This window comes from Tinamus guttatus, unplaced genomic scaffold, assembly GCF_059628265.1.
Source record: "Tinamus guttatus ecotype Peru unplaced genomic scaffold, ASM5962826v1 Tinamus_guttatus_pri_ptg000451l, whole genome shotgun sequence".
Taxonomy (NCBI): domain Eukaryota; kingdom Metazoa; phylum Chordata; class Aves; order Tinamiformes; family Tinamidae; genus Tinamus; species Tinamus guttatus.
Window position 1 is genome coordinate 2,641,842 of NW_028288985.1, and position 17,116 is coordinate 2,658,957.

The following is a 17,116-nucleotide window of genomic DNA, read 5'->3' on the forward strand; positions in this document are numbered from 1 at the left end:
AGATATGGTAATGGTCAAGGCCTACACTACCATCAGAAAAAGAGTTTCAGGTCTATAGCTAGTGAGTTTTAAGTACAATTACCTAAATTATATCACTACTAAAACACATGAAATCATCCCTTGAAAGCATTCCCCAAAGAAACTTTAAGTCTGAAAAAAGAAATCAGTTTATTTCTGTCATTCAGGCCAAATAAAAAGCCTAAGTCAATCAGCCATCAGTGAGAGGTTGGATTGGCTCAGATTTCTAAAAGCAGAACACTGCTAGAGCCTCCAAGTTTAGCAGGCATCATTAATGCCTACATTACAACTCCCCTTCTTTCATTAGAACAGAAAGTGCTTGGCCTTGGACTTCAACTATTCCATATAAAAGTTAATTTTATTTTTATTTTTTATTTTTTTTCTCCAGCCGAAGGCTGAAAGGTATTGAGAACAGCCTCACTTCTCTGGGAAGTCTCACTATGTACCTCCTATCCATCTCAAAATGAAGGTAGTTGGCAAGTTAATCAAGTCCTGTAACTGAAGAAAACGTTACCCTCCGCACTGGATTCGGACATTCACTTAAAGGTCTGCATTTCTGCCAGTGTTCAAGTAGCTAAGGCCTCAGGAAGCACAGCAGTAGAAAAACTGAAAACCCATGTGGCACTAACCAGTTTGCCTAGTGCAAGCACGCTCTTTACCCTCTGCACATTATAGGTAGCCACTGTCACTCCCTTTGCTATTTACATTTAGAAGAAGAAACTTGTTTAAAATGCCACCTTGAGGAATCAACTGTTGGCCAAGCTGGCACTTCAGCTAACTTAACTAATCAGGACTGATACTGGACCAGCGAGGGTGACAGATATTGCACACCGCAGTTAACACTGGTTTCAGAGCTTCTGTGCACACGCAGAAGACATCTTGCTTTGACTGTTAGCTCCAGGTAGCTAATGTCACATGCAAGAAACTCGCACCAAATAAAGTAGCTTGCACAGGATCTTCTACTTCAGGTCATCAGTCCCCTTCCCATGAGCCCAGTTACATGGGAAGGATGTTATCTGGATTTCCAAAGACAAGCTGGTGTAGCTCAGTAAGTCTGAAAGCTTACATGAAAACAGGCTGAACAGAACATATCTCGTTTGTTACATTACCTGGAAGATGTTGGCATGGACATGTGAGTTAATCAGCAATTCGGAAAACTTAATGAGAAAAGGCACTGGGGAAGAACAGTGAGCGTAATTAAAATCAAATCGAGACAAAGACACCTCAGTCAGAATTCTCAATTTCCAGTGAGATGAGACTTTGAGTGATTAGAAATTGCTAGATCAGATACTTGTGCTAGAAAACTTAGCATCATTTTAGTCCAGGTTTGATGACAAAAGAGCTTGTAATTACAAGCCTGTTTTCTTCTCAAAAAGGCAGTTTCAGACAGCTGCCAAGACCCTTCAGTTGACTAGAAAGTATTTTCCACCCTGTAAGCAAAGAAGGCCCAGCAGGCCTCAGTACTGACTAGCTAAGCTTGCTTGCGTAAATTGAGAAAGCTGTGGGCTTGAAAGGTCATTTTACAAGCATTTCACTTCAATAGTATAACCACAAAACATAAATTTCAGGTATTTATTGAGCCTTCTTTCCTCATGTGAGAGAAAAGGCATAGATAGCCCATTATGCATTGCTGCAAGTTAAGCCACATCAACTCAAGTCAGCCAGTTAAGTGTCAATACAACCCTCAAAACATGTTTATTGAGTAAAGCTGAAGAGCAGTAAACCAACATATGCATCCACCTAAATAAAAAATTCACGTATTTACAAAGTTCAGTAATTGCGTAAGTTGTTCACATGCAGAGAATAATGCACAGGTTAACAATTGGTAGTGTTTGGATGCCATAAACGCTGAAAGCAGTGAAGTAGATAAACACCAAACACATCAAGTTTAGCTATAGGCCAGTTAACTAAACAGTGACCTGGTCCCCCACAAAGATCCACACATTCTAGTTTAGTTTCCTTATTTTAGGCACAAGCAAGTTTGCTAAATAGAAGTACTGTAGCAGTTCATGGAGAACTAGTGACTACAGCAGCAAGTTAATATACCCTCTCCTCTACAGCACCAGAGTATGAATTAATTGAAACCATGCTTCGGAGAACTTAAAGGGGACAAAAAGTTAAAATGCAAGCCCAGACTGAACGCAGGCAGCATGTAGTGTCTGTGCAACAGTGCAGTAGTCGGTACAGAACAGTAAGGCCATGGCAGTCCAAATTAAAACTGGTTTGTCATAATTGATAATGGACTAAATGGTGTTTCCAACCAAAGACTGAAATAAAGAAAACTACATTTAGGTGAAGAATCACACACAGTGTGAGGCAACACAAGCAGGTGTACCATGTATTTGTATACACTAGCAAGCTACACTGACATTACTGTATGAACAAACCAGTCTTAACAAGTCTGTCCCTTTAAATATATTGAAGTCACTGAGAAAGTAAAGCTACAAAAACATTACAATCTTTAGTTTATACATATTTCTCTATACGGTAGAAGCTTAGTCAAGAAATAGGATCAATTCATTGGCTCTCTTGTGCTTTGACACAGTAGAACATTTCATCTTGCAACTTACAGACTTTGCACATGGTTACATCAAGAAAGCAGGCAGGTCTAGAGTTGTCACAATAGCTTAGATGTTTCATAGCACCAGGTGAAACTGTGCCCAGCTATTTTGGAGAAGAGACACTAGACAATTACACAGATATTGTGCTAAAGGTCAATAACTGACTTTATACAAACATATCAGTAATTTAAGTGTCATGCAGCAGCTCAGAATTCACGTTCTGGTTTCAGAGATCACTAGTATCTGGAGATAGGAAAAAAAAAGTCTCTGAACGAAGCCTGATGTTCCTTCCTAGCAACTTGGTTTTATGCTGGAATACTACAGTTTGAAAGCTTGACAAAACAGTCCCTTTCCCACCCCCCAAACAAGTGTTAAGCAAAAGTAACAGGCAATGATTTTGAACAGTTAATTCCTTCCTAATTCATATGTTTTCTCTTTAAAGTGACGGGGTAAGATCTCTCAGCTGTAGATTAGTGATGCTGATCTAGCCTTGTGCTCCCCTCTGCAGTTTCCATTTCTCTGCTTACAAACACACATCACATGCACTTGTGAGATAAATTACTATCCCACAATTCACGCTTAAATGTTTTTAACTACTGTATGTGGCATCTTACAGAATCTTAATGCTGTCAAGCATCAGCATCTTCAAGCCACTAAGCACTAGAAATAAAACACTTGCTGAAAATCATATAAAAACCTGGCCCTGAAAAACCAGAACAGAGTGTACCATCATAGTTAACATGGTAGAGATTTTTTTTAAAAAGCCCCCCAACCCTCCCAACCTTAGATGGTTGTAAAATAAATATTTTGTGCTGACTTTATCATGACAACTCTAGTTGTTTCTGTGACAAAGTAGGAATACAAGTCTTCAGCGGTGCACATGAGAAATGAACTGTGAAAAGGCAGATTCTTGATACAGGATTTTGGGGTAATATCTCATTACGGAGGGAAGTGGACAATTGAGATTATGGCCAACTGGTACTGGAGATTCCAGGAAGACTTCAGCTTCTTCTAGATTTTGAATGTTGAATAAGCCACTGAAGCGTGATATCTAAAAGGAGAGAGAAGAGTTCCATATTCAAATACTTAACTGTATTTGCATTACTGGCATCACTGGCCAGTGTACTCAAAAACTGGAGAGAAAAATCCAGCCCTTCTCTAAACGGTGGTCCAAGATAAGTTAATAGAATGATAGCAGTCATTGGTAGCTACTTCCTGAAGCCAGGAAGCTTGCATTGATGTAGTTACAATCCCCCATCCATCCTCTGACAGCTCTCCACAATGCTGAATATTTTAGGTTAATAGTTACCTATATTATCCTTCTCTTTGCAAGAAATTGAATAGCAGCAGATTTCTCTGTCTTGAATAGCAGCAAGGTTCCTATGAAGGAGAAAAGATTTCAATACATGGTTTATAGTAAGCACTCCTATGTTGAGAATCTTTACACTGTTCCCACTTCTTTTCTGAGGCTTGTTTCTGTACAACGTTTCAGCTACCAGCTATTGCTGAGTTACTCTGCTTCTGAAGACAAGCTTGTTCACTTAAGACAGCCTTATGTACATAAATTCATCTACTGAGTCAAAATAGCCTTCCACAGGAAGTGTTAGACTTACATCTTTTCAATTAGCTGTTTCTCATCCAGAGCATTAGGAAGGTCTCTCTTGTTTCCAAGTACTAAAACCTGAAAGCCAAAGAAGAAGGCAACAGTTGCAGACTTGTTTTTTTTTTTTTTTTTTTTAAATTAGGGGAATCTGACAAGAAGTCTGCATAAGACATTTACTAGTGAAACAAATCAGGAGGTAAGATTAGCTACCAAAAAAGTCAATGAGATACTAATGATCCTAATTTTAGCGTTACTTGAGGCATACAAGACCTCTTTTTCTTAAAGTACTCAAGTTATCTCAAATCACTGCTGGCTGCTTCGACAATCCAGCCACAGGAAATAGGGAATCCACAACTCTTATGTTCAGAAAGCAAGTATGAGAACAGATCCCTTGATAAAACAGAATAATACTATTAAGCACCAAGTTTACTCTAGAATTTAGATTATACTATTTAGCTTATTCAATAGCAGGTGCTAGAAGAACAAAACTCCTGCTCTGTGGGTTGTTTTTTTTGTTTGTTTTTGCAGGGTGGGGCAGAGGGGCGGATGAAGGGGAAGAGAGGGAGGTACTGAACAAGAATAATAAAGATCACTGAAGGAGTGATAAGAGGTCAACAGTTTATGATTTAAGAGGGACAAGTATCATTCATGTTTATGCTAATGGTTAAGGTTAGGCCTTATAGTTGACACAGAGGTTCCAGGCCAGGCTTCAGAAGTGCTGGAACTATGCACATTCCTCATGCAAGTTTAAGACTACCAGGAGACAAAACTACTTACAGGGATTCCTTGTAACTGTGGTTTGTCTAGAAGATTGTGCAGCTCATTCCGAGAGGCCTCTATCTTTTCACGATCTGCAGCATCTACCATGTAGCTTTAAAGAGAATAAAGTTAGTTCAGGGAGACTGAACTACTTCAGGAACAGTAATCTTCACTTCCCATCATCAGCTGTAAGGATCTAACAGAACTTGAGACAGAGCTAGGTCTTCTCAGAAGAAACCTCTTGGTTCCTTTCAAAAAGCTCCTCTAGAATGAGAGCAGATGGAAGAATCTTAAACAGTGTTAGACTACGCTGCCACTCCAACAGAAGGAGCTGCTACTCCAGATTAGACACTGATGACAGAGTAACCCAGTCTTGAGCCCTGAACTTAAGAGTTTAGGATGACACTTAACGTGGCTGCAGTACAGTTTCAGGATTACAACTGAGCATAGCGAGTCAAGTGTGCATGTTTGGAAAGGCTAGATGTGAAAAAGTCAGATCTGCAGTTAGTCACTAGCTTAAGGAAAATGATACTTACACAATAGCATTAACTCCTCTGCAATATCGCTCCCACATGCTTCGGAATCGCGGTTGCCCTCCTATATCCCAGATCTTAGAAAGAGGGGGTGGAGAAAGAGACAAGTTAGTTATGCACTACGTCTAAATAGAGCACAAAAAGCTAAAAAAGTAGAGCACTCAGTTTGTTCCTCTCTCCCTATATTAGCTGCAGGACCTTTCAGGTATGAGAACAGAAATAAGCTCTGCAGATGGTGGGAAAAAAATAGAGCTAATCAGAGCTAGCTGGCCCCATGGTTTCAGAACTGAGCTAGAACATCTTACATCAGACCCCAGAACGCCTCCATGCATTAAGTTTGCATGGAAACACTGTGAAATACAGGAGAAGGCAACATATTGACCTAAAACTTAGATTTTGACTTGAAGTCTTCCCTTAGGAATAGGGTTGTTACTGCAGGGAATAACACTTGGTCCCATGCCTCAGACTTCCACAGTCACTGCAGTACAGAAAATGGCAGCAGCAGAGGAGGATTTTTAGGCTCTAAACATGTGAAAGTTAACTTGGATTAAAACAAGACAGCATCACAACACGGCTTTAACTAATCTGTGAACCTGGAAGCCAGACAGACACTAAAAGAATTCCGCAAATAAATGCAGCTATTCCGTCTTTTAAGTTATTTGAGTGAACTGTGCCTCTTCAATTTCCTAAATTTGTTCTAGGAAATTAGCAGGTTTAGCAATTAGGAGAAATACACAGAACAACCTGTTTGTCCATAGAATTTTGCCTGAAGGTATCAGTGAGTGACATGATTAATTGCTCATAAGTAATCTTGAACAGCTTTGCATCTCGAAGAGAAAGGATGCTTTGTGTTATTGGCAAAGATGAAACAAGGCATAGCATTTTCTTAATAGAACCTCACCTACCTGCCATTTCTAGTCAGATAAGTTTTCCTCCCTCCCTAAGTTACATCTAGAAAGTAGAACTAGGGTATCTAGTGAGTATTCATAGATTAAGTTTCTAAGAATTCTTTTCCATCATTTGTTGCTTGCATGCAGCAGTACATAGAAGTAATTGAGAACCCACAGGCATATAATACAGGGAATTTTAATCTACTGGTGGCAATAGTAGAGCAATTTTAAACTAGAAGCTGAAGATAACTTTGCCAGTCTCTAAAGGATTGCATTTACCTTGTTTAAACCCACAGAGCAATATTAACATACCTTTATCGTAACATTACCCTTCGTAACTTTTCTCATGTTGAAGCCCACAGTGGGAATCATATCTTCACTGAATTGACCTGACTGAACAAAAAAATAAACAAAAAATATAGAGTTAATTCTAGTGCTGACCTTATGCAAATGGTTTATGTTAAAATACCACTGGCTTTTCTAACTATATGCCTTCCAACTGAACGCTTCATAGCTGAGAAGCTATCACAGATTCCTGTGTATTAAAGCCTGTGTGAAGTTAGTCATTTCTTAGTAGTGCTCAGAAATAACTTTAAGCCTTAAGGCAGAAGGTCAGGGGAACAATTACATACAGAGTTACTTGGGTGAAAGTGTTCTGCACAGCTAAACAGACAGCCACACAGAACAGGCACTGCAGGAGAACCAGTCACTTGCTTCCACTGGGGCCACGTTCGAGCTATTCTGCAGGATCTCCGAGGCACCCCAAAGGTTTTCCTCTGATTCAAGCTACTCTATAAGCAATATTTACAGTAGTAAAACACTCTTGTGAAAAAGCCTCCAACCCACAGGTATGGGTTAATTCCCTGAGGTTTATTTAAGAACGCTGTCAAGTGAAAGGACCTGACACTTCTGCTTCCTGTTAGGCTACCTACTTTTGCACAGCTCCCACAGTAGCAGGAAAGACAATGAAAATGCAACTGGAGAGCATTTCAACCCATTTCCACCACAAGATCAGCATCATTTAAAACTCTGACAACTGCTGCAAAACAGTATTGTATTAGAGAAACTCCTCGACGACAGATGTTTTATTATCACACTTATCTGCAACAAGTTTGAAAGCCAAGTTCATGGCTACCCCCCTGCAGCTAACCCAGCAGCCATAACAAGCGTTATCAACATTTACACAAATTTCTCCCATGCTGCCTTGGATATTTGGCAGAAGGTGACTTGCAGCCACTGGTCACCATGTACCTCACTGTGCCCAATACATAACAGAAGCAGACAGTCACACCAGATTTTGGGAAAAAAAAAAGTCAATCTGAATGCATTCCTGTGGCTAAGCAGGGTTCAAGAGCTGAAGGTAGTCTGCCCTGAAGCTGCACAGAAATGCTAGTCTGATTTAAAAGCTCCTCAGAAATACGACTTTTAGGGTGGGGTAGTGCCAATGCAGGCAGTCGCTTCACTCCTGCAGTGAGACAAACCTGCTCACAAGCTGGAAGCAGTCACCAAGTGCGAGGGGATGCACTTCTTGGAGTTGCATACAGAAAGGACAAACAGCTAAATACCTGTGCTTTACCACTCGGTCATCTGCCAGAGACCTACACTCCTTCAGTTCAACTCTTCCTGCACTTCAATTCTTCCACTAGCAAAGCAAGCTAGATGCTTCACACAGCATTCAGATTCCAGTATAACGCTGATAAACACTGGAAGTCAGCTGAAAACACAGAGATTACAGCAGTCGCCGTTTTGCTTATTTGGCTGCAATGTAGCAGAACAGAATCCTTCAGGTAAACAGCACAGTTATCTTGCTGCTGACCTCCAAAAGAAAAATACATGGAGTGCTTAGGCTCTAAGCCAGCTGTCTCATACAGGGGTGACTATTTTTTCACACTTACGTTCTGCTTCACAAGAGCTTGTCTACACAAACCAAAGATCTTTAAAGTGGGAATCAAAGACCTAACTCCTTGCATCCAAGGGCAGCAACTGTATATTGATTAAAAACTGAAGAATGGACAGCTTAAACTTTTTGGCTAAATATGCTGCACTCTCATTTGAAAAAGTGTTTTAACTGTTAAGGCCGCAGAGAAGAGCATAAGGTTAATCTCACGCAGCACCGTTTCAGAAAACGCTGCTCACTTTAGCAAAGTGGGTTCACAACCTGGACACCTATTAACTTCACGGCATTGCCTTGAATGCTCAATGCCCAGCTACCCATTGTAGCCGATTTGACTACATGTAACGGTAGCAAAACAGGTTACCAATTCAGCCACAACCAGCGTGGCCTTTGCAGGGCCAGTGTGCTGTGGTTGCTCAAGCATCACCTCATTCCTGTCTCCACAGTGACAACCTACACACATCTGTCTCCTGAACACTCCCGGAACCTCCCTCTTACACAGCGCCCTTACACTTAAGCTAATCCTACTCAGATGCTTCCAAATCCTTCAATGGATTGCTGTGCCTACAACCGGTTATGTATGCATCCCATGTCACACACACATATTCTTTCAGGATACAGCTTCCCTCAAATTGAAGTTACCATTTGTCATATGCTTAACGGAGGGCTAGATCTAAAGATCTGCTTCATCACAAAGAAGTTTCTGCAGTTTTTATAAGAGCTGCTGCACACTACACTCCAAGTATTTATATATCCATGCTGCACATCCAAGCTTGTTCCAACTTGCTTTAAAAAAATACATTGTGCTCAGTTACAATAACAAATATATTAAGAATTACAACTTGAGTTTCAGCTTTTTCATACTCTGCCTTGTATGTTGCACAAACCAGCAACATCCAACACATTTTAAATGGTTGGAAACAGAATGTAAGGGTGGCACCTGCTTTCATTGAATTGCCTCAAAAACACAAGTGAATCCTTTTTCTCCATGGAGAAGCTGGAGCCTGGGGATTACAAAGAAAGGAGGGCACGTTCCTTATAGCCTTGAGTGGCATTTCCTACTTAAGGCTTTGATTACATTGATCAGCTTAGATCTTTATTTTGAAATACCTTACTCTAAGTGTTTCTCTGTTCAGAAGCAGTACATTTGAGGAAAGCTACTGGCAGTCACCTTATCTTTACAGACAAGCCAGAAGAATGCTTTAGTGATTACAATGGACTTTACACTGTCCTATCTCAGCACCCGCTATTGTATCTAACTGCCGTGGCCCTGAAACTCAACCTCTAAATCCAGAGTTCTCTAGGCTTTTGTTTGTTGCCTCAAAAAAAAGAAACCCACACAAAAAAAAAAAAAATCTGTCATATATATCAAAGTGTTCATATCCAAGATATACACTGAACAGAGTAAGTTTAAAAAAGAAAAAAAAAGGGCAAACTTTTTAGTGCACAGTTCTATTTGAATCAGACTTTTTGTCTTAAGGCAGATTACTCAGCCCTATCACTGTGTTCACAGTATGATGGATCCTCCTTTCAAAACAGGGATCAGCTTTAGAACAAGTTTGGTAGGCTGGGAACATTCTCAGTTCCCAATCTGTGCTTGGCTGCTGTCACACGCAGCAAGCATTGCTCAAGCGCAGTGTCACCAAGCACTGCAGGAGTAGTCGTTTACAAATCTAGCAATAGTGTCAGTTTTCAGCACTCATGAATATTCCATTAGCCAGTGTACTTCATTCAGACCAGGAAAATCAGCCTCGTACACGAGAGGTGAGTATCCATTAGGGCATTAGCTCTGAGGCCATGTGGCCCACGCAGCACTTCAATACAAACTGCTCACTGGGGTTCTCATGGTGAAGCTAACTCTTGTCCAGATGAAGGATCAAGCAAGCAGACTAAAGCAGACTGAACAGAGACCACACAAAAAGAACCTGTAGGACTAGTTTAAGGCTTATGGCTTAAGAGATGCTCCTGTCTTGTTTAATGGAATACAGTACTAGTCATTACTGCAGCAACTAAGATCTGCTTTAAGAACTACCTTCTAACACCTGTTCTTCACAGGAGTTGGAGAGTGTACTGTGGATTTACATTCAGGATGTTGTGCACCATGGACTTACAGCTGGCTGTTTGAATTCAAAACTGACAACTTGTAATTACAGTCATCGCTATTAGCTGCTGTACAGAAATGAAAGCTAAACTCCAGCAACACAAGAGGTGGGAAGCTCAGTGCAGATGTGCAGAGATAAAGCAACTTCGGTCCAGTGAGGTCTTACCTACTGCATCACTACCATACTAGACATGAAGCACTTTAAGACCAGGGATTTTATCATTAGTTGATCTGTTGCTGCTTAGCCGTATGTAATACTTGTCTGCTCCAACAGACAGCTACTGTAATAAGTAGGCAAGTGAAAAAGTTTTAGGAAGTGTAACCACTTACCTCCTTGAGGCAGATAAAAACTATTCAGAAGAATAAAAGTGCTTCCAGACAGGGCTCTCTCCAAACCCCTCCAGCAATACAAGAGCACAGAGCAGCTGCCTATTTGCATGGATCAGTTTGGGCTCAGGTCTCCTTGCATCTGGTGTAACTAGTACCAACTCTTGCATAGACTCTAGCACTTAGGAACCCCATGCCCTGTCTCTCCGCCCCAGGCCCAGGCTTGGCCCGTGTGTTAGGCACCAGCTAACAGTAGCGTTGCTTGGGGACTCCGGTGCGTTGGACCTCGTCCGTGCGGGCTGCGGAGCGCCCAGCCCGAGCAGGGCCCTCCTGCAGAGCTGTGCTCCTGCAGCCGCGGCCCGCGACACACACCTGCACAGACAGCAGCTCAGCCCTTCGCAGCCACGGCCCTCAGCTCAGCACGCTCCCGCTCCGGGCCTGCAGCCCTGTCCCGGGCACAGCTCCCTCCGCCTCAGCCCACGAGCTTTGCCAGCCAGCACCTGCAGGAGCTTCCCTTTGGGAAAGCCACTGCGGACACACTTCACTGTCCAGAAGCTAGGATAAGATTTTTGGACAATTTATCATCTACATATTTCAAAAGTTTGGCCTTATTTTTGTACACTGGCAACACTGAAACAAGCTGCTCTCTTAAGTCTACTATTTCTATCACTCTTGAATCAAACAGCTCTAGCTGCTTCACCTGCCTGTCAGGCTACTGACTTCCAGAAATCTGCAGTTACCAGACTATCAGCCCGAATCTTTAAGTAACTTGATCATTTTCCTTTAAGTTTCATTTTAATATCCTGGGACGGTTCAAGGCAGAACTGGGGCTGCAGTAGCAGGGCTGGTGTTGCCTCTCCTCTTCCCACGGCTGAGGGCCACATGTCCGCAGCAACCAAGTCACTCTTGGGATTCTGATTGTGCAGGCTACAAGGGGACTCTGTATCAACAACAACAACAAAAAGGTTACAGCTGCCTTTAGCTTATATCTCAAAGCTAATATGATTCATTGCAGTTATAGGACAGATTTCCTCATCATGGCTTTGCTACTACACAAAGATTATCTTGACTCATAATACTTTTCACCCATCTAGAAGTCTTCCTAAACCAGCTTAGCTGACCAAAAGATAGCATCTTAAGCATATGGATTTCAGCCAGGACACTCCTACTGCGTCTGAACTGGAAAATCACCTTAGGTTCCCTGTGCTCATTCCCATATTTCTTGCCTTTCTTAAAAAGGAAGAAAGCTGCATCTTTCAGTATTTTTCTTCTTGGAAGGGACCAAAAAAAAAAAAAAGGCAAATATAAAAGTTACCCCTCACACACCCTCATCAGCAATATTCAAACCTCAACATGCATCATATATCGGCACATCAACTTTCTAGTTTCTGTAGTCTAATTTCCACTTGCAGCATGTTCCAGCTCCTCGTGATCATGTTCAAAAGCTTTAACACTACTTTGGAAGTCCTTGAGATCTTTGAGTTCCTTGAAAAGTCTTCCAACAGCATTTCTGTGAATGACTGCTGCAGAGAACACAACAACTTCTTAATCTGACATGAAAACGTGTTTTTATTTCCTCAAACCTACTTCCAATAGAATTTGTAAAATAATACAGACTACCTATTAAATAACTACCATAGAAATTTGCCTTTTTAGCACTTTTTTGCTGCTCTATCTAGTCAGTCATGTAAGAGCTTAAAAAATCCTTCAAACCTCTGCATGAGTCACAAAAGTATCTTTCTCTAGCCGTTACCACTTGAGGATCTTGCACTGCTTAAAGGATGCGATATGGGAACTTAGGGCCCTGATAAAGGGAGCAGACTTGCATTTCAGGCATATGGGGTACAGCAAGCAGGACCTCAAAACAAGAGTATTAACTGGAGTATGAGTCAGCTAATATTAGCTTTATTACCTAATGCAATGAGGCAATACATTTCTGGAGATTTCTGCAATTAAGAAACACCTCACAGAGTGTATCATCCTTCTCACTTAACTACTGTGAAGTGACAACATAGGCTATTTATGATGTGTCTAGGTGCCTCAAAAGGCATTTAACTAGCAGTAAAACTGTTTAGAATAATCTTTTTCCCATACCTCTCTACTATGGCTTCTTCAAGTCAGAGTTACTAGTAACAGTCACAAGGACCGTCAGAAGTCGCAGCCCGCAGCTGCCCAAGGGAGTCTTTTCTTCAGAAGTGAAGTTTTCTCTTCTCACAAACCAAGGCCTCAGTCACAGGCCTGTCACCTACTCCAAGGTTAAAACAAAACCCCACCCAACCACACACTAATTCAGGCTTCACAAAAATCCTAAAAAGGGATCTTATCTCCCCTATCCCCTCAAAGAAAACAGATGGGTCTTAGCTCTCACACCTGACCATCACACCGGGAGCCTCCCTCCCCACCCTGCCAACCATTAAACATGTTGCTGATGTTGGAGCTTTAAGCTGAAGAGTTCTAGTGCCAAACACGTGGTTCATGGATCAGTCTACTGGGCTCCAAGTGAGATTTTATAGCAGGAAGCCTTATATTTTGAAATGGAACATCAGCAACTTATTATTCCCCAGTATTTGCTCCTGTGGCCTGCGAGCAGCGTCAGTTTACTTGAGTCATGTTTCAGCTGCACCACGTGACAGTGGCACTTGGTTGCCTGTCACCTTCTCCGGCAGCATGGCTATGACTTGCAGCTCTGAGAGCAAGCCCCAAGAAAGCCTGTGAGCAGGGACGAGCTGCAGAGATGCAAATACCAGGAGATATTGCAGACTCCAGCAGCAAGGCCGCAGCTAAGAATTCAAGATGCAATAGAGCAGTGACAGGCAGCATCTCTGAATAAGAGCCACAGGCCTTCGACATTATGGAAATTGGGAGCAGGAGGAAATGATAGTCTCCCTTGTGAGCAAGTTTACTCACGCACATGGAAAACTATTTTCATTATGTTTAATATCTAATTAGAGACAGTGACTAACATGAAGCCTTAGCAAAGCAGAAGCTGCATTCATTGCAGCTACGAGTAGATCTCCCTGCTAAGGTTTATCACCTTCTAGCCAGGCTAAGCTTAGTGCGATTGCAGACAAGCTGAGCATCTGCTGGTCCTAGAGGCATAAATATGGCCACGGAGAACTACCAGCCTGCAAGAACTGTAGAATTATGCTGTTGCCGTCCATAGATTTTTCCAGCTTCGTGGTAGGCAGCAGTTGTGTCGAGGCTCCTCTAATTAGCTTGAGTTTTTCCCCTCGTTACATGTGCTTGATTTGATTGGATACCCACGCCACGCAGGAGATTACATTAGAGAGCTACATTAGATTAAAGGCACTATTAGAAGACGGGTACCAGCTTTGCTGCACCGGATGCAGCCTTCTAAGCCACACCAAGCTCCTAGGGTGCAATCCAGTTTTCAGAGCTGCTCTATAGGAATAGCTTCTTGCTGTGTCATTCCTTTCACTTGGGTTTTCTGGAATCCCAGTGCTTTGATGGCTACTTCCACTGAGACCCTTAATGCCCCCGCAGAGAGCGGCTCTCCTCCGAGCGCTAGTTCTGAACGCACACCAGGAATTGAAACAAGCCTGAGAAGCAGCTGATAAGAGGGAATCCGCCTGCCAGGGGCTGCGCTGCTCTCTCTGCAGGACACAATGCTGTGCTAGCCACTGAAGTGCACATTGGCTTTTTACTGCCAGTTAAAAAACTTGAGCAATTCCCCGAAGTCGGACACCCTTGCTCCATTCCACCAGCAACAACCCCCAAAGTCACGAGATCCCCCCCGTTAAGACTTTGGAAGCACAACTTGTTATTTCCAAACCCGAGCCAGCTAACCTAGCGAGGCAGCAGGTTACGCTCAACTTCCTTATTTCAGTGGGTTTTGCAAGCCTCTCTGAAGAGCACTTACTCAGATAAGTTTCTGGGTGTGATCGTGCTGTGCTGCTGAACTCCTGTGAGACCCAGCTGCCCACAAAGCAGGCAGCAGGGAGATGCCTGCTTTGCAGGGCAGTCCTTTTACCACTCCAGACAACCTCTGCAGAATAGATGTATGTGCAACTACCACAACCCCACATACGTGCACTGTGGTTGCACAAACGGCTCCTCAGAGGAGATGTGGTAGCAGTGCTACCAAACCGACCAGCTTCGCGCCAGGCCATCGCCACCCAGGGCTGCATAAGAGGAAAACCCGCCAAGCAATCCCACTGCCCAGGCTCAGCTACTGACTGGCTCAGCTACTGCTACTGACTGGCTAGTTCCCCCAGCTCTTACAGCTGCCCCCGCTCGTAGCATCCTACACATGGGACAAAAACGTAGAGCAACCCCAGGTTAGCCCAGCAACCCTTGGTTAAGGCAGCTGTTCCCCTATGGAAACCCCTTTTGCCAGGGTGGCTGCCTCCACATGGCGGCCCACCAAGCACCGTGGGCCCTGACCTCCGCGGCACCTGCGTGACGCTCAGGCAGCCAGGCACGGTCAAGTGGTCTGGGCACGAGTGCACGCGGGTGACAGCCTGCTCCTACCCAGCTACCCGCGACACCGGTGCTTCAGCAGCGGCATCCACACAGCACACTGGGGCCGGGGCCGGCCGAGGGCCTGCTCGGAGCGGAGACACTCGCCCCCCGGTCCCGGCGCACCGGGGCCTCCAGGCTCCGCGCTCCCGCCGGACGCGGCCGCCCGGGCTCCCCAGCGCGGCCCCGCTCGGCCCTGCCGGGTCCCCAGAAGCCGCCGGGGGCTCCGCCACGTGCGGGGCCGGGGTGAGGGCAAACGGGGCGCCAGGCCATAGGGCCCGGCCCCGCGCAGGGCAAGGCCGCGGGCGCCGCGCGTGCCCGCTCACCGCGATCACGTTCACGAAGGTGGTCTTGCCCGAGTACTGCAGCCCCACGAGCGTCAGCTCCATCTCCTCCTTCCAGAAGAGCGAGCGGAACCAGTCGAGCAGCCGCGACAGCAGCGCCAACATGATGGCGGCTCCGGCGGCCCGGCCCGGACGGGCTCGGGCTCGGGCTCCGGCACTGGCGGCTCCGGCGGCCCCGGGCGCGGCCCGCGCGGGCTCCGGCGCTGGCGGCTCCGGCGACACCCGCTCGCTGCGGCGGCGCCGCCTCGCCCCGCGCCGCCGTCACGTGACAGCGGGACCCGCCGCGCCCGCAGCGCCCCCTGGCGCCGCGGAGGAGCGGCCGCCGCGGGGCGGGGCGGGGGCGGGGCTACGGCGAGGGGGCGGGGCGTTCCGCCGCGCGCCATCTTGCGCGGGAGCCGCCGCAGCGGGGGGGTGTCCGCCCTGCGCCATCTTGCCCGGGGGTGCTCGCTGAAGGCGGCGGTGTCCCCGCAGAGCGGGTGCCCTGCGAGCCTGTCTTACACAGCGCAGCGAGAACATAGACCCATGCGCACACACACCTGCCTCGTTTGTTTTTAAACAAAGATCATACGACTGGTAGTATTTTGACAGCTTTGTTTCCCTAATGAACTTGACCCCCTCTCCCAGCAATCCGTCCAGGCCCTGGGAGGCATCCCAGCACGCGGGTCGTCTGCAAGTGCCCCATTGCTAGCTCCATGGAGCCGAGCTGCAGCGGGTGCTGCGCAAGGCTTGGCACTGGTGAACATCTACCTGGGAAAAAGGGGGACAGAAAGAAAGACTGCAAGGAGGGAGGCGCTGGGTGCCATGGCGCAGACGGTGCTTGACAGCTGAGACCTGCAGGATCCCCAGTGGACACAGCTGGGGACATGCAGCTGCTGCGCTAATCATCCCTCATGCCTGCATCCCCGCTTTGCTAAATGAAACAGGGAAAATGCAGCCGCAAGGATCAAGATAGCGAGCACGGACACCACCCCCAGGTGTAGATACAACATGCCAGAAAACCCACATTTCCCAGTAGAGAAACTCATTAATATTGACCGATGTCTCCTTGGGAAATAAACCTCCTGTCGACACATTCGGAGAGGCTTTGGGTGGGATGTCGCGTTCTTCACAGATCTTGTAGCGCTGTCTGTGCGTTGGTTGTTGGCTCAAGCACAGGCCTCTGATGGAGATTTTGTAGGAGCTAAAAGGGGTAGGTCAGTGTGCTCCAGTGATGGACCCAGACAGGGTCTGAGCTCAGCGCTCGGGCGCTTCCCGAGGCGCCGATCATAAGAACCTGACAGATAAAAAGGTGCCCTGCGGTGCACCCGCACTGTAGCACGCTCTGCAAACAGACGTGGAACGGGCTAAAGCACATCTTGCGCAGCAGCCATGTCTTCCATGAGGTGATGAATGAGTATTTCACTCCCGGGAACAAAAGCAATTTCCTTATTCAGACACTGGAACAATATAGTGTGAGAAGCACTGAGGGCTTCTGTAGCTGCAAACTATGTGATTCCCTCCAGCGCTGCAAAGATATCACAGAAATTTCTATCAGTATTGCAAATTCTGTGTAGAGGAAGGCACTTCTCTGTGGACTGATTTTCAGGCAGTCGGCTTTGTGATTTATT

General features: G+C 45.2%; 1 protein-coding gene across 1 annotated transcript; it reads right to left on the bottom strand.

Moving 5' to 3' along the window:
* Window positions 1–1,683: 1,683 nt before the first annotated feature.
* ARL8B (ARF like GTPase 8B) lies at window positions 1,684–15,740 on the bottom strand. The gene is made up of 7 exons (XM_088532063.1): window positions 15,492–15,740; window positions 6,677–6,757; window positions 5,478–5,551; window positions 4,960–5,053; window positions 4,193–4,260; window positions 3,889–3,959; window positions 1,684–3,630 (listed from the first exon to the last, which is right to left on the bottom strand). Exons 1-7 carry the CDS (start codon window positions 15,612–15,614, stop codon window positions 3,581–3,583), a joined length of 561 nt encoding a protein of 186 aa, XP_088388189.1. The 5' UTR covers window positions 15,615–15,740; the 3' UTR covers window positions 1,684–3,580.
* Window positions 15,741–17,116: the final 1,376 nt, after the last annotated feature.

Coding starts and splice junctions, on each gene's coding strand:
- ARL8B (XM_088532063.1), bottom strand. CDS start 15,614: ATGTTGGCGCTGCTGTCGCGGCTGCTCGACTGGTTCCGCTCGCTCTTC. Junction 5,552..6,676: donor AGGGTAATGTTACGATAAAG/GTATGTTAATAT, acceptor CCTCTTTCTAAG/ATCTGGGATATAGGAGGGCA. Junction 4,261..4,959: donor CACAGTTACAAGGAATCCCT/GTAAGTAGTTTT, acceptor TTTGGCTTTCAG/GTTTTAGTACTTGGAAACAA.